This window comes from Melanerpes formicivorus, unplaced genomic scaffold, assembly GCF_026170545.1.
Source record: "Melanerpes formicivorus ecotype bairdi unplaced genomic scaffold, bMelFor1.0.p_v2 SCAF_137, whole genome shotgun sequence".
NCBI classification, from domain to species: domain Eukaryota; kingdom Metazoa; phylum Chordata; class Aves; order Piciformes; family Picidae; genus Melanerpes; species Melanerpes formicivorus.
Genome location: NW_027142489.1, coordinates 1068723 through 1088099, shown reverse-complemented (window position 1 = coordinate 1088099; position 19377 = coordinate 1068723). Strand labels below are relative to the sequence as shown.

Here is a 19377-nt window from a genome sequence, read left to right as displayed (position 1 = left end):
CCAGCTCAGCAGACTGGGTAGGGGCAGCCTGCTTCCAGTCTGGGGCTGCCCTGGGCACAGCTGGCAGCACAGGGGTAGCCCTGGCACTACAAGCCCAGACCTTGGAGGTGGTGGCCTGGCAGCAGGAGGGGCACAGCTGGGCACAGCCTACCTCCAGGTAGGAGACCAGGACCTGGTAGCTCTTCTGCTCCTTCCTAGCCTCCAGCCTCCTGTACAGCTCCTCCATGGTGAGGTAGATGATGCCAGGGCTCTTCTCTGAGCCCAGCATGGGGTAGGTTTTCCCTGCTCCTGTTGCTCCGTAGGCAAACACTGGGAGGAGAAAGGGAGGAGCCCTGAGAGCAGCCTTCAGCAACAGCAGCACTGGGGGGATGCTCCCAGCTCTGCCTCAGCTGGAAATGCCCCTGGGGACACAGCCCCAAACCCAGCTCCTGCTATGGGGCACTGCTGCCTCCCACTCACATCCTGTCCAGCAGGACCCCCAGGGCCCTCTGCACCAGGCTGCTCCCCAGCCTGCACAGGGCTCCCAGCTGATGCCAGCCCCCAGGCAGGACTCCACACTCATCTGGGCTTGTCTCTGCTCTCTTCTTGCTGGCCTGGGCCCTGCCTGCCCCCACAGCCCTCAGGTGACATCTCCAGGTCAGCACTGGCCCTGCCAGGTTGCTCTGGGAGGGGATTGTGACAGATGCAGGTGGGGCTCACAGAATAAGCTCTCTTCACCTCTTCTGGCATTTTGAGGCCCTGGAACTGTCTTGCTAGAGGTCTACACATGTCACCCAGGGGAAAATGTGCCTTCCTCTGCTTATGCAGCAGAGCAGCTGCTTTGACACCATTCTGTCACTAGGCCAATCTATAGCTGGATCTCGGGTTTAAGCCCCACTGCACCTAAAAGAAGGAGTTTGCTCAGATGTGGCTGTTACAGTGTGCTCCAAACCCTCCTTCCCCCATCTCCACCAGTGGAGGTCTGAATGGGGAAAGACAAAGGCAGGAAATTGCCTTCCCCTGGGACAGGTCAAGGCTGCTGGAGGGGGAAGTGCGCTTGGGGTTGGCATTATGATTAGCAGGGTGCTTGGCACCCAGTGTGCCTTGGCCTGGGGCACATTGTCTCTGAACAGCTTAAGCAGGGTGAGCAGCAAGCTGTGGGGGCTCTCTTGCTCTTGCCTTCCTCTTGCTCACTCCCATGTTCTGCTTTCCTCTTGGCCTCGCTGCCTTGGCGGCAGCACTGCAGACACCAGCCCTGGGTCCTGGCTTCTCCCTGGCCCTGCCTGCCCTGGGGCCCTGCTCCCTGGCTGCCTGCCGGCAAGCTGCGGCTGCCTCGCACCCTTCCGACAGGGCTGCCGCAGGAGTTTGGCCTCGTGGCAGCCGTGCCTGAGGACACTTTGGTTCTGGCAGGGCCTTTCCCTTTGGGCTGTGCCACACCATCCGCAAATCAGGTTACAAAGCGGCAGCTCTGGAGCCTGCTGCCGGCCAGAGACCTAGGGAGCATCTCCCAATTCCTGCTCCATCCCCGGGAGCACAACCTGCGCTCTCCTTGGCTCTCCCTGAGCTCCTGCCTGGCCTCTGGTTTGATCAGTGGGGTGAAGCTGTTTCGTGGTTTAGTCTTTGCCATTTTCTGAATGCTCTACACTGCGCTCAAGCTGCCCAGGAGCATCCTGGGGGAATTTGCAAGCAAACAGAACCTGTCCACAATCTGATAAGTGTAATACCTAATCTTGGGGGGGGGAATAAAGAGAAGTCTCTTGTTGTAATTCCTGCCTGGTTAGCTTAACCCAAATCAAATCAGTGCCTTAAAAGCCAGCAGACAGAAGCAAACTTCTGGGAGTGGTTCCTGCTTTTGTTTAGGCACATGCAAGTCATTTGTCTGCAACAAAACCCCAACTCCTCTGCAGAGCAGGGAACAGCAGAGTGCACACAAAACCCCACTGCTGAGTCAGAAATGAATTCAACTGCAGATCTAGGCAGAGGGACACAGCCTGGCAAGGGCAGAGGGTGCTGTGGGTTGTGCTTCCTTAACAGACCCATGGTGGCATTTTTATCACCCAGAAGCTGGATTTCCCTGCTGGTTTTCCAGCTGCTGGCTTGAATGGACTTCAGGAGGTGTTCAGGAACACACCTGGATTCTCCTCCTAGCTTTGATACTGCCCTGGAGAACAGCTTGTGCTTACTTTGAAGGAGAGCTGTAACTGGGAATGCAAGTCTGGAAGGGTCTTTGACAGCCAAAGGCTTGTTCCCCTCCAGTCAGATGTAAACTCAGCATCAAATGTGACAATGATCTTTGCTCCTTCTTCCCTGTGGTTGAAATTCCCCCCCAACATTACCTGTGCCAGCCCAGCCCAGCTGGAAGCAAAGGAAAGCTGTATTTATAGGCAAAGGGAAATCTGCAATGGGGTGCAAGGAATATGTACAAACTCTCCAGGAGTTACAGTATTGAGATATATTCACAACTGACAACCAGCACAAGAACCCCACTGGTCAAGGAGCAGGGGAAGCTACTAGCTGGGGTCTGCAGCAGCCCTCCTCAGCCAGGGAGGGATCCCCTGGGCCCCCGGGAATGGAGGGGAAGAGAGGAGGAGGGGAGGAGAGGAGCTGCTGCGAGGCCACCTTCAGATCCCTCCTGGTGCCACTGCCCTCAGCACCTGCCAGGGCCAGGGGCTGGAGCAGGGCAGGGCCAGGCCCCCCCCGGCTGTGCCGCGCTGCCAGCACACAATGGGCATCGCCGAGCCCGACGGCCACGCCCTGACAAGTCCCGCCCCCCCTTGGCACTGCAGCCAATCAGCAGCGCCGCTCCGCCTCAGCCTGTTGCCTGGACACCGAGCGCGAGGGACACGAGGAGGAGGAGGAGGAAGAGGAGGAGGAGGAGGAGAAGGAGGAGGAGGAGGAGGAAGGAGTTCAGTGGCCAGGGACGGCTGAGTCGAGGCCAGCGAGCGTGGCGCCATGGTGCACAGCATGCGGCGGCTGAAGGAGCTGGAGGAGGGGCTGGCGCCGGCAGCCAAGAGGCGCCGGCTGGGGCTGGGTGAGGAAGGGGCTCCGGGCTGGCCGCCGGCTGCCTCGCCCAAGGAGCTGTGGCAGCAGGGGGCAGAGTCTGAGCGTGCCGGTCGTGGCAAGGGGGATCAGCCCTGGGGGAAGCAGCTGGAGCCCTGGGTCGAGGCTGGCAGCCACGGCGGCAGCCCCAAGGAGGAGCTGACCAGCAAGCAGGGTAGGTAGAGAGGGCCGAGGGGGCTGCTGGTGCTCCTCAGCCCTGTGGCTCAGCGCCCCTCTCCCTGCAGGCGGTGAGCGAGCCCCAGCAGCAGGAGGGGACGGGGTCCCCGTGCCCCAGCAGCTGCCCTTCCCCGTGGGGCGCCTGTCCCTGCGGTGGGAGCGGCTCTGCGGGGTCGGCGCTGGGCTGCACAACCTGGGGCGCAGCTGCTTCCTCAACGCCACGCTGCAGTGCCTGAGCCACACGGCGCCGCTCGCCAACTACCTGCTCTCCGAGGAGCACGGCCGCAGCTGTGAGTGGGGAGCCTGGGCCGGGCGGCTGGCGGTGCCAGGCTGGCAGTGCCAGGGTGCCCGTGGGGAGCGGGAGCTGCCTGCCTGTCCTGCGCTCGGCACCTCTGCAGGTGGCCCTGGCAGGGGCTGCGAGTGTTGGGCAGTGCCCTCTCTGTCCCTGCTGCCCCTGTCTCCACCAGAGGCTGTTCCTGTCTTCTCCTGGCCCTAGCGGTGCTCCCCAGCTCTGCAGCCTGGCACCGGCGAGGTGCTGCCTCTGCTGGCTGCAGCCAGGGCAGGGCAGGAGGCTGCCTGCGGGCAGCAGCTGCTGTGGGAGGCTCGGAGCTGGGAGCAGGGGGAGCTCTCAGGGCTCACAGCCCTGTCTGTAGGGCTCTGCTGGGACCTGCCCCTCAGGGCCAACCTGTGCCCTCCTCCGGAGAGTGCCTGTGGCTGTTTCCATCCCCATGGATGCTCTCTCCTCTGGGGGGGGGGGGGGGGAGGGGGAGGGCTGTTGCAGTGGTACTGTGAGTGGGATGGCATCAGCCAGGGTGAGGTCTGCTGGCCCCTGTGTACCCAGGGTGCCCAAGAGCTGTGCTGCAGCACAGAGCTCCTAGGGACCGCTGAGCGTGGCTGAGCTCTGTTGGAAGAGAGATCCCTGCAGCCTCTGTCCTGCCTCCATCTCTCCTGGCTTTGTCCTTGACGTCCTGTCCTCTGCTCTGCTGCTCCAGGTCGCCAAGAAGGCTTCTGCATGCTGTGCCTGATGCAGGACCACGTGGGGCAGGCGTTTGCCAGCAGTGGGCAGGCCATAAAGCCGGTGTCCTTCATCCGGAACCTCAAGAGTAAGGGAGGCTGCCCTGCCCTGCCCTGCCCTGCCCTGCCCTGCCCTGCCCTGCCCTGCCCTGCCTTGCCTTGCCCTGCCCTGCCCTGCACTGCCCTGCCCTGCCCTGCCCTGCCCTGCCCTGCCCTGCCCTGCCTTGCCCTGCCCTGCCCTGCCCTGCCCTGCCTTCCCTTGCCCTGCCCTGCCCTGCCCTGCCTTGCCCTGCCCTGCCCTGCCCTGCCCTGCCTTCCCCTGCCCTGCCCTGCCCTGCCCTGCCCTGCCCTGCCTTGCCCTGCCCTGCCCTGCCCTGCCCTGCCTTCCCTTGCCCTGCCCTGCCCTGCCCTGCCCTGCCCTGCCTTGCCCTGCCCTGCCCTGCCCTGCCTTGCCCTGCCCTGCCCTGCCCTGCCCTGCCCTGCCCTGCCCTGCAGCAGGGACTGATGCTGGAGCAGCAGCTGTGGGCTGGGAGCAGCTCTTGGCAGACAGCTCTCCTGAGGTGACTCAGGGAGCCTGCCAGGGGCTGGGGGCTCCGTGGGCTGCGGGGGGCTCCTCCCGTGGCCGTGAGTCTGACAGCAGGTTTGGGCTGCGGGGGAGCAGGGAGGGAGGGAGGAGCTGCATCTGTTGCAGCAGATGCTGAGGCTGGCTGCTGCCCCTCCTGCAGACATTGCCCAGCACCTCTGCTTGCGGCAGCAGCAGGATGCCCACGAGTTCCTGCGCTACAGCATCGACGCCATGCAGCAGGCCTGCAGGAACGGCTGTGCCCAGTATGTGTGGCCCTCCTGCCCTGTGCCCTCACCAGTGCCCCGTGCCCGTGGGAGGGCTGACCCTGTGCCCCAGGCTGAACTGCCAGAGGGAGGCACTGAGTGCAGGGGCCGCACTGGATGGCCCAGCTCTCTGCCCCTCTGTGCCACAGTCCCCCTTCTCCCGGCTCCTCTGCCCCAGCCTAGCTGTGGCCCTCTCCCCCGCTCCTGAGGCTGCTGTGGGTCTGGATCCTGTGCCAGCTGCCCGGGAACCCGGGGTGCAGCTGGCTCAGGTGCAGCTCTGTGGCTGTGGGTGAGCAGCTTTCCTCTGGGCCCTGCGCTGCCTCAGTCTGCAGCGCACAGCTCTGAGCCGCGGCCGGCAGCTTCTGCTCCTTCTGGAGGAAGGTGCCCCTGGGAGCCTGGTGCCAGCCCTGGAGCTGTGGCCCTGGGAGAGCAGCCTGGCAGAGGCTGCGACTTCCCTCTGCCTCTGGAGCTCTGCAGCCTGTGTGCTGGGCAGAGCGCAGCGGGGGGAGCTGTGCTGAGGACACGGGGGGGGCCCTCGGGCGTGGGGGAGGGGCGGTGTGAGCCCTGCTGCTCCTGTGCCTAGGTTGGATGGCCAGAGCCAGGCCCCGACGCTGGTTCAGCAGATCTTCGGCGGCTCCCTGCGGTCCCGTGGTGAGTGTTGGCTGCCAGCTCCTGGGCCTGGGCCTCTCAGGGCTGCCCGGCAGGAGGAATCATTTGGGAGCACTGCTGAGCGTGTGCAGAAGATGCCCAGCTGCAGCTGCTGGGGTGGGTGCAGGGCCCTGGCAGGCTGCGCTCAGTGCTCTTTCTCTGGCAGTGACGTGCTTGGAGTGCAAGAGCACCTCGGACAGCTACGAGCCTTGCCTGGACCTGGCGCTGGAGATCGGGGTAGGGCGGCAGGGTGGGGGCTGGGGAGGAGCTCTGCTCTCCTGGGGCTGTTCTTGCAGCTGCAGCATCGCTGCCCTCAGGGCTCCTGAGCCTGCCGGTGCCAAGGCACAGCCCAGGCAAGAGGGAAGCCGCTGCCTTGTTGAGCTGCCTGCTGTGTCTGGCAGGGCAGTGCCCGGTGCCTGGGCGTGAGGCTGCGTGGTGCTGGGGCCCCTGCAGCTGCCCCTCGTGGTGCTGGGCGCTGCCAGCTGGTGGGGCTGAGGGGTTTGCTGCAGCCTGTGGCCCTGTGCCCACGCTGGGTGTGCTCTCTCGGGGCCGTGGCGTGGACAGCCACTGGTGGCCTGAGCTCTGCTCTGTCCTTGCAGGAGGCCAGGAGCGTGGTGCAGGCGCTGGGGCAGTTTGTGCAGGCAGAGCTGCTGTGCGGGGAGAACGCCTACAAGTGTGGCAGGTGAGGCTGGGGGCTGCGGGCGGCCGGGGGGCGCTGTGCTGGGGGCAAGCAGGTGTGCCCCCTGCTGGCTGCGGGAGGGCTCGACTGCCTGCTCCGCGGCTCAGCCCTGAGGGCCGTGGCCGTGGAAGCCTGCCGCGAAGGCTGCCTCCTGTGGTGAGGAGGAGCTGGGCCGGCAGCCGTGGCCGTGAGCAGGGGCCCTGGAGCAGCGGCTGCTGTCAGCAGGGTCAGTGCCAAGGGCTTTGCTGCCCGGCCAGGGCTGGCAGACAGCTGGCTGGCGCAGCAGCTTGAAGAGGTGGAGCTCTGCCTGTGCAGGTGCCAGCAGGAGGTGTCGGCCAGCAAACGCTTCAGCATCCACCGAGCCCCCAACGTCCTCACGGTGGCACTGAAGCGCTTTGCCCCCTACGCCGCAGGGAAGATCACCAAGGTGAGCGCTTGGCAGCCCAGGGCTGAGGCTCTCTCCTGGCCCCAGGTGCTGCTGCCCAGAGCAGGCCGGGAGGTGCTGCTGTGGCCAGCGGGAGCTGTGCCGCGCTCCTGCAGCCCTTCCCCCGCTGTGCGCTGCAGGCGGAGTTCGGCTCCTCCTGCCGCCTTCCTCAGCACCCCCTCTGCACCAGGAGGCTGAGTGCCCTTCTCTGGAGAGGTGGCCCTGCTGGGAGAGCTGTGCTGCTCTTGCCCCAGCACAGAAGCCATGGCCTGTGCCGGCTGCTGAGCCCTCCTGTCTCTGCAGGAGGTGCGGTACCCCATGCTGCTGAACCTCCGCCCCTACATGTCTGTGCGGCGCAGGGACCCCGTCCTGTACAGCCTCTATGCGGTGCTGCTGCACTCTGGGCACAGCTGCCACGCAGGGCACTACTACTGCTACGTGAAGGTGAGCCCAGGAGCTGTGGTGCCACCCCCTCAGGGCTGGGGGGTGCTGGGGGGTCCCTGTAGGCCCAGCAAGGAGGGTGCTCAGCAGATGTGCGTGGTGGGGAGCACTGGCTGCGGGGTACAGGCTGTGCTGTGCCGCAGGAGGGGGGAAGGTTCAGCTCTGGCAGAGCCCCCTGGCCTGCCCTGGGCCTCCTCTGCCTCGTGGGGAGAGGAGCTGTGCCCACGGGCGCTGCTCCTGCTGCTCCTGCTGCCAGGAAGGTGCCTGGGCACAGCCCAGCCCTGCTCTCTCTTCTGCTGCTGCAGGCCAGCGATGGGCAGTGGTATCGAGCGGACGACGAGCGGGTCGGCTCCGCAGCCCCCCAAGAGGTCCTGCAGCAGCAGCAGGCCTACCTGCTGTTCTACCAGAGGTGAGTGTCTGCTGCCTGCTGGCCCCTCTGCCCCCTGCTCCCAGCACTTGGCACAGGGCTGGCACAGGGCTGGCTGTGGGCAGGAGCTTGGCCCGGGTACCCCAATGCCCTGTGCATGCCCTGGCTGGGAGGAGGGTGGCAGGGAGGGGCCCAGCCCCTTGTCACGGTTTCACTCTCCCTCAAGAGCACCTCATGCCCTCAGAGCTTTGGCTCCTCTTTCTCCTCTGCATCTCTGAGAGAGGCTCAGCCCCTGGCAGCTCATGCCAGCCCTTCTCTGCCTTCCCCAGGATCCCCAGCCTCAGGAAGAGCTGGCAGGGGCCCATTGCCAAGGCTGCCTCCAGCCTGCCCGGCCGCACTGGCAGCGTCCCAGAGGAGGTCAGGAAAGCTGCGGGCAGGGGGCTCCTGTCTTCAGCAGGGGTGGGCCAGGGGAGCCCTGGAGGCTGCTCTTGGCCAGTGCTCCTGGGTGCTGGGAGCTGCTGCCCCTCTCTCTGCTCTGCCAGGGCAGGGGGGCTGCAGCCTGGCAGGGAGGCAGGCGCAGGGCAGGAGGGTTTGCAGGAGGCATCCTGCAGAGCCAAGGCCTGTGTGGGGCTGGGGAGGGCTGGGGAGGGCAGGGTCTGCGTGTCCTTGGCTCCTGGACTTGTCACTGAACTGCTCTCCCTGTCTAGAGAGCAGAGCTGCTGCCAGGGAAGCAGCTGCCTGGGCTGGAGGAGGTGGGAGGCCCTGTAGCCCACAGCGCCTTTGGGATGGGGTCGGAGCTGCTGAGCGGAACCAGCCTGCCAGAGCTGCCTGCTGAGTGCCCAGCAGCCAGGAGAGAGGTGTCAGCTGTGTGCCAGGATTATTGGGCACAGCTGCAGGGCCTGACACGCAGCAGCAAGTCCTACATCAGCAAGCTGACCGTCCTGGCCCAGCAGAAGGTGGCCTTTGCCAGCAGCATTGCCGCCCTGGTGGAGGCACAAGCGGCCAAGGTTTGGAAGTTCCCCTGCCTGCTGCTCCTAGCTGTGCTGCTGGGGGGAGCAGCTGGAGCCAGCGGGCTGGGGGGGCCTGGAGGGCGAGGAGGGCCTGGGGAGATGTCCTGCTGTGAGGCAGGAGAGGGGCAGAGCAGGGCAGCAGGGGGCCGAGGGCTGCTTTCCAGCCTGCCCAGAAGCCTGGGGGTTAAAAGCTGTCTGCAAGCCTGTCCCAGGGGCTGGTTTGGCCTGCAAGAGCAAACCTCAGTGTTCCAACCCTGCTGAAGTGCTGGCTCTGAGGTGTCTGAGCCTGGCAATCCCTGGGTTTGCAATGCTTCAGAGGTGCTTTGGTTGTCTCAACTCCTCCCTCTCTTCTCATGATTCCAGGCTCCTCCAGCACAGAAGCTCCCTGCTCTCTACCTGCTGGACTCCATCATCAAGAACGTGGGAGGAGCATACCTGCAGGCTTTTGCCCCAAACCTGGTGGAAACCTTTCTCTCTGTCTTTGAGAAGGTCTCTGCACCTCAGAAGAGTTCTGTAGGCCAAAGCTGTGGCTGGGCAGTGAGCCCTGTGCCCAGGGGTGGCTTTGCTTGGGTGGTGAAGCACACCAAGTGCTTGGCTTTTCTGCATCTCTGTCCTGGCTCTGCACTGAGGGCCATGGTCCCTGCTGGTGGTTTGAAGCAATCAAGTGGGCCCTGAGCCTCCAAGGAGCTTGGATCTGTGTCTCCCAGAGGGGTCTGAGGGTGCAGCTGAGCTGAAGCAGAACTGGCTGAATTGGAAGTGCTAGCCCTGCTCTGGCATCTGGTGGGGCAAAGTCCTGCAGGGGCTGGAGAGCTGAGCACAAGCCCCTGGGCTCATTGCTTGCCTCAGAGGCTGTTGCCTGACTCCCTTGGCATGGGAGTGTGAGCTGCACTGCTGAGAGCTGCTGCACAGCCAGGCCAGTGTGTTGAGATGCCAAGTGCTGAGAGCAACAGGACAGCCATGCAGCCTTCCTTCTGGCAGCAAAGCTGCAGGCTGTGTGTGGCAGGAGCTGAGGGAGCCCTGGGGTTTTGTTGCTGCAGGGGGACACAGAGACTCGCAAGAGTTTATTCCTCTTGCGCTCGACGTGGGACAGGGTTTTCCCCCTGGAGAAGCTGCATGCCCTGGATGTCAGAGTCAAGTCCTTAGATCCTGCTTGGCCAGTGACACCTCTGCCTGCAGCTGGGAGTGCTGCTGGCAGCCCTGTGAGCCCTCAGCCTGCAGCTCCCTCGGTCAGTGTGTGTGCCTGCTGTACGGACAGAGGGTCCCAGAGCAGCCATCCTTGTCTGTAGGCTGCTGGGTGAGAGTGCAGTGCCTCAGGAGTGCAGGGCCTGGGCTGTGGAGGCAGGGCAGAGGCACTCCTGAATGCAGAGCACTGGGGGGGCTTGCTTTGCCTATGTCAGACCTGTGCTCTGGAGGGTGGCCATGGAGGAACTGCTGTTAGGCGACGTCCCCCTGTCACAGCAGCAAATTGGAGTGGGGGCAAAGGTTTCAAATGAGTTTGGTTCCATTGTGCCTGAAGAGTGCAGCTCCTAACAGCTGCAGAGAGTGAGCTCCAGTGCTGGAGGGTGGCAGCAGGGAAGGGAGCTGGAGTGAGCTGAGCATGGGGGCCGTGGGGGTGTTAGGTTGAGGCTGGGGCTGGGTGACCTTGTTCTAAGCAAAGCAGCTCCAGGGCTCCCTGGCTCCCTCAGGATGTGCAGTGTCACAGGTTCTGTTCTGTTTCTAGGCAGAGGAATGCACTGCCCCTGCCTGTGCCAGGGCTGCTGCCTCTGCTCCTCCAGCACAGCCTTTGAGCCAGGAGCAGCTGCTGAGGCAGCAAGTGCTTGAGAAGGAAAAGGAGCTGCTGGAGCTGCGGCAGAAGCTCTCAGAGCTGGAGCAGGCCCAAGCACAGGTGAGCAGGACAGGTGGTGACACTTTGCTGGGGGGGGCTCAGGCTCTTGGGGACAGTCCTTGGCTGTGCTGGGAGCTGCCAGCCCTCAGCTGGTGCTGCTGCCTGGGAGGCAGAGCTCTGTGAGGAGTGGAGCAGTGCCAGTTCATCTGGGGGGCTTGGGCAGGACGTGGTGACCTCAAAACTAAGACTTGCACTCAAAAGGGAGGCAAAAAAAGGTCCTGAGTTTCCCTCCCCAATGATCCCTGCCTGTGATCCTCCTCTTCCAGCCCTTCTTGTGGCTCACAGCAAGCCAGGCTTCCTCAAAGCTCTGCTCTGTGGCAGGACAAGGAGGCCTGGCTGCTGGCAATCAAGTCCATTGCTCCTCAGGCCAGGCTGGTTGGAGGCCAGCCTCTGAAGATGGCAGCTAAGCTGCAGGGCTTTGCCTTTGCCATTGAAAGTTTGCTGTGCTGGCAGCTGGAGGCAAAGCCAAGCACCTCAGAAGGGCCACAAGAGGGAAAGTGTCTCAGGGGCTGGGCAGCTGATTGGCCTTGAGCAGGAGGGCTGGGGAGAAGCAGGAAGGCTGCAGTGAGGCCCTGTGTGAAGGGCCACAGCTTGCAGTGCTGCTCTGGAGCCCTGATTCTGCCCTGGGCTTGGATTGGATCTTTTGTAAGGGGGCTCCATGGCTGCAGTGCTGGTGATGAGCAGTGCAGGGCTCCTTAGCAGGGCAGGGGCTGAGCCTCACAGCTTTCAAGACACTTCTGGTGGTGGCTTTGGTTTGCAGAGAGGATCTGAGCAGCTCAGAGTCAGAGCTGTGCCAGGCAGCCCAGTGGTGGATTTGTCTGTCTTGCAGGCTGCCTCTCTGGGTGTTCAGCAAGGATCATCTCCTGCAGCTCCAGCTCCAGCCCCTGCTGAGCAGCACAGGGCTGCCACAGCTCATCTGGCAGCTAAAGGCCCTGCTCAGCCTGCTGTGCAAGCTGAGGAGAAGCAACCCTGCCCAAGTCCTCCCCAGCGTGCTGCCCCCCAGGCAAGGGACAGCACAAAGGTGTCTGGAGTCAGCAAGCAGCAATCAAGGCTGAAAAGACATCTTGAGGATAAGGCAGAGGGCGAAGAGAAGGAGGGGAAGAAAAGGAGGAGCTGCAGGGAGAAGGAAGCCAAAGCAGAAGCCGAGACATGCAGAGGCAGAGCAGCAGGCAGCAGAGGCAAAGGGCTGAGTGGTGCTGCTCACAGAGCCTCAGAAGAAGGCTTAGAAGTTAGTCTCCTCCTTCAGCAACTCCTCAAATTAGAGAGCTGCCTCAGATAGCCCTGAGCAGGCTGAGGGGGCAGGGGGCAGGCCAGTGGCCAGAGCCGGCGGAGATTGCCCAGAGAGCAGAGTCTGGGAGGAGCTGCAGGAGCCAAGGGCAGGAAGAGAGCCAAGGAGGCTCCCTACAGCCTCAGCACTCAGAGGTGAGGAGCTCAGCATCCTGCTCTGCTCTTCAGGCCAGGCTTTGCTTGTTCCTGGCTGCTTTCTAGGCTGGGATCTCTTGCCCTTGAGGGTTGTCAAGGCCTGCTGCAGGCTGCCCAGGGCAGTGGTGGAGTCCCCATCCCTGGGGGGTTGGTGTGGTGCTGAGGGCCATGGTTTGGGGGTGCCCTAGCAATGGGAGCATGGTTGGACTGGAGCTGAAAGAGCTCTTCCAGCCAGAAAGGTTCTCTGCTTCTGCTGGCTCTTCAGGCTCTTGGGCTTGGGCAGGAAGTGCTCACTGCCTCCTTGGAGAGGTGTCAAACTCCTCCTGGGGCAGGAGAAGCCAAGAGCAGGCCCCAGGAGAAGTGTCAGCCTCAGCAGGCCCTTGAGGAGGAAGTGGGGAGCCAAGGTGACCTCCAAATGCTGCCCACAGCCTTGGCTCAGCAGAGCTGATGCTGAGGCAGAGCCTTGCTGACAGTGCCCTGGGGCTGTGTTGTCTCTGCCTGCAGCAGAGCTTTGCTTTGTGCCTGGGGCTGCCCTTGGCTCCTGGGCAGCCTGCTGTGCTCTCTGGGTGCTGCTGTGGTGCTGCAGCCCTGCAGTGAGCACTGGAGCTGGCTGGAGCTTGTAGAAAGGATCCAAGTGCTGCTCCAGCTGACAAGTGAGATGAGCAGAGGCTGCCCTTGGCTCTTCTGCCGGGGTGGGACCCCCTGTGCCCCCAGGGGGGATCCCCTGTGCCCCCGGGGCAGACACTGGCCCAGAGTCCAGGTCCCTGTGAGCTTGAAGAGGAAGCCCAGGATGTTTAAGTGGGCAGTCAGTTCCTGTTGCTCCTTGATTCCTCCAAGCCCCTTGGCTGACCTCCTCAGACCTCCAGCATGTTTGACACTGAGGGTGGTGAGAGCCTGGCCCCAGTTGCCCAGGGAGGGGTAGGTGCCCCACTGCTGGCACCACTTCAGGTCAGGTTGCTTGGGGCTCAGAGCTCCCTGCTGTGCCTGCAGCTGTTCTGCTGAGTGCTGCTGCTTGGGCTGGCTGCCCTTGGAAGCTCCCTTCCCACCTCAAGGCCTCAAGGAGTCATCCCATGGAACTCTCCCCCCAGGCTGTGAGGCCAGGCTGCCTCTGCACATCCAAGGGGAAGGCCGAGGGCCCTGGCTCTGCTTCAGCCTTGAGCAGCTGGACCCTGGGCAGCTGTTGGTTGGCTCCAGCAACAGCTCTGAGGTGAGCAGCAGGGGCTGGCAGGGCTTGGGGGGAAGTCCCACTGTGGAGACAGGCTGTGGGAGCTGGGGCTGTTCAGGCTGGGGAAGAGAAGGCTCCAGGGAGAGCTCAGAGCAGCCTTCCAGGAGCTGTGGGAGCTCCAGGAGAGCTGGGGAGGGACTTTGGCCAAGGGCTGGGGGAGAGGAGGAGAGGGAATGGGGTGAAGCTTGGGGAGGGCAGCTTGAGCCTGGAGCTTAGGAAGAGTCTTTAGAGTGAGAGGAGGGAGAGCCTGGCACAGGCTGCCCAGGGAGGCTGTGGCTGCCCCCTCCCTGCAGGTGCTGAGGGCCAGGCTGGATGAGGCCTGGAGCAGCCTGGGCTGGTGGGAGGGGTCTCTGCCTCTGGTGGGGGTTGGAACTGGATGAGCTGGAAGGTCCCTTCCAACCAAGCCATTCCAGGATCCATTCTATGAAGTCCTGGCTGCTTGGCATCAAACCCCCAAAGGCTGAACTCCCCTTTGGCTTCTGCCAAGCAGCAGCAGGCAGCATCCTCTGCCTTTGCCAGCTGTCAGCTTGTGCTGCTCTGGGCTGGACCTGCAGGCCAAAAGCCCAAATGGAAGCTGATGGAGATTCCCTCCCCCTCTGCCTTGGCTGGGAAGGTCAAGCAAATCAGGCAGGAGAAAGGAGAGGTAAGCTCAGGACAGCAAATGGTCTGGAATCTGTTGGGCAGAAGAAAAGGTCCTTGTTCCACTCTCTTTGTGTAGATCTCAGTCCCAGGGCAGGTTCCAAAGGGATAGGGTGAAGGGCAGGGGGCAAAGCATCCAAAGGCAGCCCCAGCTGGCACTGGACTCCCTTGGTGCCAGTGGCTGCAGCTCTTCAGGAGGTGTGGATGCAGCAGGGAGCAGCAGGGGGGGGATGCAGCAGCCCTGGGGAGCCTTCTGTGCAGCAGTGGCTGTGCAGGGGAAAGAGAGAGCAGGAGCAGAGCTCTGCCCTGCCTAGCAAGGCTTGCTGGGCAGGGAGGGGCAGTGGCATAGAGCCCCTTGGAGCCAGGGGCCCCCTCCTCCTGGGAGGGGGAAAGCCAAGTCTCTCTCTGCCCAGCCAGAGCAGCTGGGGCTGGGCTCTTTTCAGCCCCCGTCAAGGGGGGTGTAACCCTGCAGGGAGGTGCTTGGGCAGGACACAAATCAGCCTCCTGGAAGGAAAGAAGGTTCCTCAGGGCTTGCCATGGGATGTCTTGCAGGTGATCCTGCACAAGACAGGAGCCATCCATGCCTCCTGCAGCTGCAGCTCTGGGCTCCTGCTTCAGCTTCTCCCCCTGTCAGGGCCTCCTTTGGCCAGAGGAGTTCCAAGTCATCCAGGTCTGCTTCTGTCCCCCTGTCCTGGGGCACTTGAGAGAGGAGTTGAGGTGCAGTGTGGAAGGATCCCCTGAGCCTGGGCCCTTGGCTGTCAGGTGAGAGGCTGAGTGCAGCCCCCTGTGCTGTGAGAGCAGCTTTGCAGCCTGCCAGCAGCAGTGCAAGCTGCAGGCTCTGCAGTGCTCTGCAGCCAAGCCAAGGCCTCCTCTGCTGTGTCCCCCCAGGGGCTGTGTCTCTGCACCCCCTCTGCGCTTCCATGTCCCTTGCCTGCGCTTCGGGGACGGCTCCTGGGGTGAGTGTGGCCTGGCCTTGGAGCACAGCCCGAGGGCTCTGCAGCCCCAGAGTGCAGCCTCAGAGCCTCCAGCACTGGTGGCCCTCCAGAGCAGCCTGCAGGAGGTTCAAGCAGGGCTGCAGGCTGCCTGGGCAGGGCTTTGCCATCCTGAGGGCACAGAGGCCCAAAGGACTGGCAGAGCAGGGTCTTGTGGGGTCCCTGATGGTCTGATCAGCCCCAGGCTGCCAGTCCTTGGCAGCAGGATGGCTGTGAGAGCCCCAGCAGGGCCCAGGGGCTGGGACTGCAGGAGGAGGGAGTTGAAACTCTGGCCTAGCCCATAGCTGCTGGGGGTCAATGCTGCCAGGCTTGGAGACCATTGCCCCCCTGAGCTGCAGGGTGAGATGTTGCTTGGTGCTGGGAGGGCCACTGGCTGTCACTGCCAGGGAATGTGGCCAAGAAAGAGCTCTGCCTCAGGCCCTGGTGTGCTCAGAGCCCTGGGCTCCTTCTCCTTGCCCAGCAGAGGCCCAGCTCTGCTGCCTGAGCACTGAGCTGCAGGTTCTGCTGCTTCAGCTCAGGCTCCCAGAAGGCTTTTCCCTGAGGGGCTCTCAGCTCTGCCTGGGAAGCCAGTTCTGGGCTGACTGAAGAGCTGTGCTCAGCCTGGCCAGGATGCCTCTCTGTTTTCCTGCTGCTGAGGGACCTGGCTAAGAGAAGTGCTGGCCCTTGCTGAGCTGCAGCCTCCCCTCCCTCCATCCCTGCCCTGTCTCTTGGCTTCCTTGTGAGCAGACAAAGCCAGAGGGATGCCAGCAGGCAGCAGCCTGGGATCCAAGAGGAGAAGAGTCCTCTCCAGCTGCTGGCCTGGAGAAGGCCTTTGCAGCTGCAGGCTCCTGGTGCTTGCTGTGCCCTGCTGGCCACCCTCTGCTGAGAGCAGCCTTGGCCTTCTTGGCCAGGAGGGCCCCTGGCTGCCCGATGGGGAACTTGTTGTCCCCCAGCAGTGCCGGCACAGAGCTGCTTGGCTTCCGCGGCAGCTGCAGCTCAGAGGGAAGAGAGCCAGAGCCCAAGGGCAGCCTGAGCATGTCAGGAGATTGCCTGCAGGAGGCAGAGGAGCTGTGTGCAGAGGTGCAGAGCTGTGTCCTTTCTCCTAGGCTTCCCTCCCAGCCTGTTCTGTCGCCTGACCAACACCTCCCTGCTGCCTGTGGCCTTCACCCTCCGTGTGCCCGGGGCCGGTGTGGCAGAGCCCAGCGTGCCCAGCGCTGCCCAGGGGCTGGACACCTCTCTGCCCTGCTGGGAGAGGAGAGCCAGGAGCTGCCTCAGGCCCTGTGAGTTCCCCAGCAGCCCTGGCAGAGGCACCAGCCCTGCCCTGAGCTTCCAGGACATCCAGGTAGGGAGCAGTGGGGCCAGAGGGGCTTCAGCAGCTGGGGCTGAGGCTGCCCTGCTCTGGGAGAGGGCTTCAGTGCTGCTGGCTGGGAGGGGGAGGCCAGGCAGAGCCCTGCAGCAGGGCTGGGCTGTTGGGAGCTGTGCTGCTCTGGGGCTTGCCTGAAGGAGCAGCCTTTGGAGCCTGCAGGCAGAAGCTGCAGCTCCTGCCCCCCAGGCTGCAGGCCAGAAGCCACTGCTGAGGCTTTCAGAGCTGCTTAGGCTGATTCCTTGGCCTGCAGCTGGGCAGAGGAAGGCTGAGGGCAGCAGGAGGCTGTTGCAGGGAGAGATGTGGCTGGAGGAAGCAGTTAGCTTCTCTGCCTGCTCTTCTTCCTCCTGTGCTGTGGGCAGGATGAGTTGGATTCCCTGCAGTGCTCTGCAGGGGGACTGCAGAAGCTGTGGTGGCTGTGAGCTGAGCAGGTTCTGCTGGGCCAAGCTTCTGCAGCAGCTTCCCCCTGCACAGCTGCAGTGGTTCTGCTGGAGGCAGCAGCTCTGCCCTGCACTGCTGCTGTTCCCTGGCCATGCAGTGCTGAGTGGCAGCCTGCTGGGGCCTGCATTCCTCTCACCCATGGCCTGGGAGCTGCCACAGGCACTTCTGCAAGCAGCTCTTGCCAGCAGCCTTGTGGTGCTGCCAGGGCCTGTGCTCTGCAGATGGAGCAGCACCAGGGCCAAGGCCTCCCTTGCTTCCCATGGCCTGGGAATGGAAAGGCAGCAGCTGTGGGGGTGCTGAAGTGTTTGGGGCTTTGCTCTCCCCCCAGCTCACCCTGTGCTCCAACACCCAGGGCTTGTATGAGCTGGCTCTGGTGGTGGATGTGGATGGTGTGGGCCAGGAGCTGCTGGCACTGCCCCTCACAGCCAGGGACCAGCACTTTCCTTGCAGCCCTTTGGCTCTCCTGCTGCCTCCAGCCCCTTGCATGTGGTTTGCTGGCTGCAGCTCCCCAGGAGGAGCCTTGCATCATGAGCTGGTTCTGCCCAGGCAGAGCTGGGAGCAGCAGGGCTTGCAGGCAGCCCCCTGGAGGAGCATCTGCCCAGAATGGCCAGGCCTGGCCCTGAGCCTTTTCCTAGAGGGCACAGCAATTCTGTGGCTGCTTGGCACTGCCCCTCCCCTGGCACAGCCTGGGGCCATTTCTCTTGTGCTGTCACTTGTGCCTTGGGAGCAGAGCCCAAGCCCCAGCTGGCTTCACCCTCCTTGCAGGGACTTGTGGAGAGCCAGGAGGGCTCTGCTCTGCCTCCTTTGCTGCAGGCTAAACGCTGCCAGTTGCTCCCAGCAGCTCTGCTCCTGCCCAGCCCTCTTCTCCAGACCCTTCCCCAGCTGTGTTGCCCTTCTCTGGACCCGCTCCAGCCCCTCAAGGCCCTTCTTGGAGGGGCCCTAAAGTGCTGCCAGGATGTGAGGGGTGGCCTCAGCAGTGCTGAGCCCAGGGGGCCGATCCCTGCCCTGCTCCTGCTGGCCACGGGGTTGCTGATCCAGGCCAGGCTGCTGGTGGCAATTTGCAGCCACTCTGCTCTGGGCAGCTGTGTTCTGCTCCCTTCCATGCCACATGAGGGGTCAAGCAGCCTCTCCTCTGCCAGTGTCTCCATTGCCTTTGGCCCTCTCTCTGCCCAGCTGTGTGGTTCCTGCTCTGCCAGTGCCCAAGCCCGTGGTGACCTTCGGCCGCTGCTACCTGCAGCTCCCTGCCCAGCAGCTGCTGCCCCTGGGGAAGGACAGCGACCTGCCAGGCTGCTATGCACTGCTGCCTCAGGTTGGCATCACCCCCACCCACCTCCTGCCCCCAGGGCTCAGCCAGGCTGTGCTGGGGAGCAAAGGGCTTTGGGAGAGAGAGACCTTGATGCTTTCCAGTCCATCCTACAGGTTTGCTGGGAACAGGAACCCACTGTCTTGGTCTGGAGAGGGAAAGAGCCTCAGTTCTTGTGAATGTTCCTGTGTTAGGAAATTAGAGGCACAGAGGAGGCCAAAATAGCAACAGCTAGACTGTGTAGTACACAAATAAAGTGGATGGATCAGAAGGGGAGAGAGAGAGAAAATAGGGAGAGAGAGAAGAGGAATTCTATTGGCACCCCCTCACCCCCCAAGAGAGTTTGGGTCTGTGGAGGAAGGGTGCTGCAGCTTTGGCTGTAGAGCAGAGGTCATTGCTGTCCTCTGAGCAGCCTCTGCAGCTCCATGAGTTGTAGCAGGCACAACTTAAGACATGGAGAGAGGGTTCCTTTGGGTCTGCTTCTTCCAGGGTCTCTGTCATTTTTCCTCTCCTGGTATGCTCTCCGTTTTCCTTCAGAGCAGCATTGTCCTGCCTCCTGCCTTTGCCTTCTCCTGTCTTGGCCTTCTCCTGCCTTTGCCTTCTCCTGTCTTTGCCTTCTCCTGCCTTTGCCTTCTCCTCTCTTGGCCTTCTCCTGAGCCAGTAGTTGCTCAGATCTGTGGAACAGCTTTTCAGAGGTGTGTGTTCCAGAGAGCAGGGATAGCAGTGGCCTCTGCCCGTTTCCAGGACAGCTGCAGTCTGCTTATCTCTGCACCTTCCTGAGAGGCATCCCAGTGGCTGCTCCCAATACACATCAGCCATTGCCTGGGCAAGCAGCAAAGGTGACTTTACCTTTGCTGAGTCCCATCAAGAGAGACAGGATTCAGTCTCTCTCAGCTGCCCAAATGTAAGCTCAGGAAGCAGGGAAATGGGAACCTTCCTGAGGATCAACTTCAGGCAGCAATTTCAGCTCCTTGGGAAGCAGTTTGGGCTCTGGCTCTGGGGTGCTGTCATGCAGGAGAACTCAGAGGGTGGTGAGAAGCTGCTCTGCCAGCCCAAGCAGGGAGAGTTGTGAGTGCAGCAGCTTTGGGACCCCCTGAGGATGCTGAGGCCATCCAAGTCTTGCCTTTCATTCTGTGCCTTCCTGCCAGGGATTTCAAACTCTTTGTGAGTTGCTGCTGTGCACACCTTAAGGGTTGACATTTTTCTACAAGTTCCCTCTGCAGTAACCTTTGATTGCCAGGATCAACCCAGGCTGGAGAGCAGCCCTATGGAGAAGCCCCTGAGGATACTGAGGGCTGCCAAGCTGCTCCTGAGCTGGCACTGTGCAGTACCAGCCCAGAGCCAGCTGTGCCCTGGGCTGGTCCCCAGCAGTGGGCAGCAGGGGCAGGGAGGAGATTCTGCCCCTCTGCTGTGCTCTGCTGAGCCCCCCCTGCAGTGCTGGGGCAGCTCTGGAGGCCTCAGCACAGCCAGGGACCTGTTGGAGTGGGGCTGGAGGAGGCCACAGCAATGCTGGGAGGCCTGG

At 62.9% G+C, this 19377-nt stretch overlaps 1 protein-coding gene and 1 long non-coding RNA gene across 2 annotated transcripts; both read left to right on the top strand.

The window, feature by feature from the left end:
* Window positions 1–2931: 2931 nt before the first annotated feature.
* Window positions 2932–9892, top strand: LOC137456788 (ubiquitin carboxyl-terminal hydrolase 36-like). Its single transcript, XM_068168410.1, has 14 exons — window positions 2932–3193; window positions 3264–3485; window positions 4188–4298; window positions 4935–5037; window positions 5621–5688; window positions 5852–5922; window positions 6285–6367; window positions 6680–6791; window positions 7092–7232; window positions 7535–7638; window positions 7926–8013; window positions 8304–8603; window positions 8970–9095; window positions 9644–9892. Exons 1-14 carry the CDS (start codon window positions 2932–2934, stop codon window positions 9890–9892), a joined length of 2040 nt encoding a protein of 679 aa, XP_068024511.1.
* A 450-nt stretch (window positions 9893–10342) lies between these two features.
* Window positions 10343–13044, top strand: LOC137456783 (uncharacterized). The gene is made up of 3 exons (XR_010991105.1): window positions 10343–10491; window positions 11321–11913; window positions 13002–13044. It is a non-coding gene; the product is annotated as an uncharacterized lncRNA (long non-coding RNA).
* Window positions 13045–19377: the final 6333 nt, after the last annotated feature.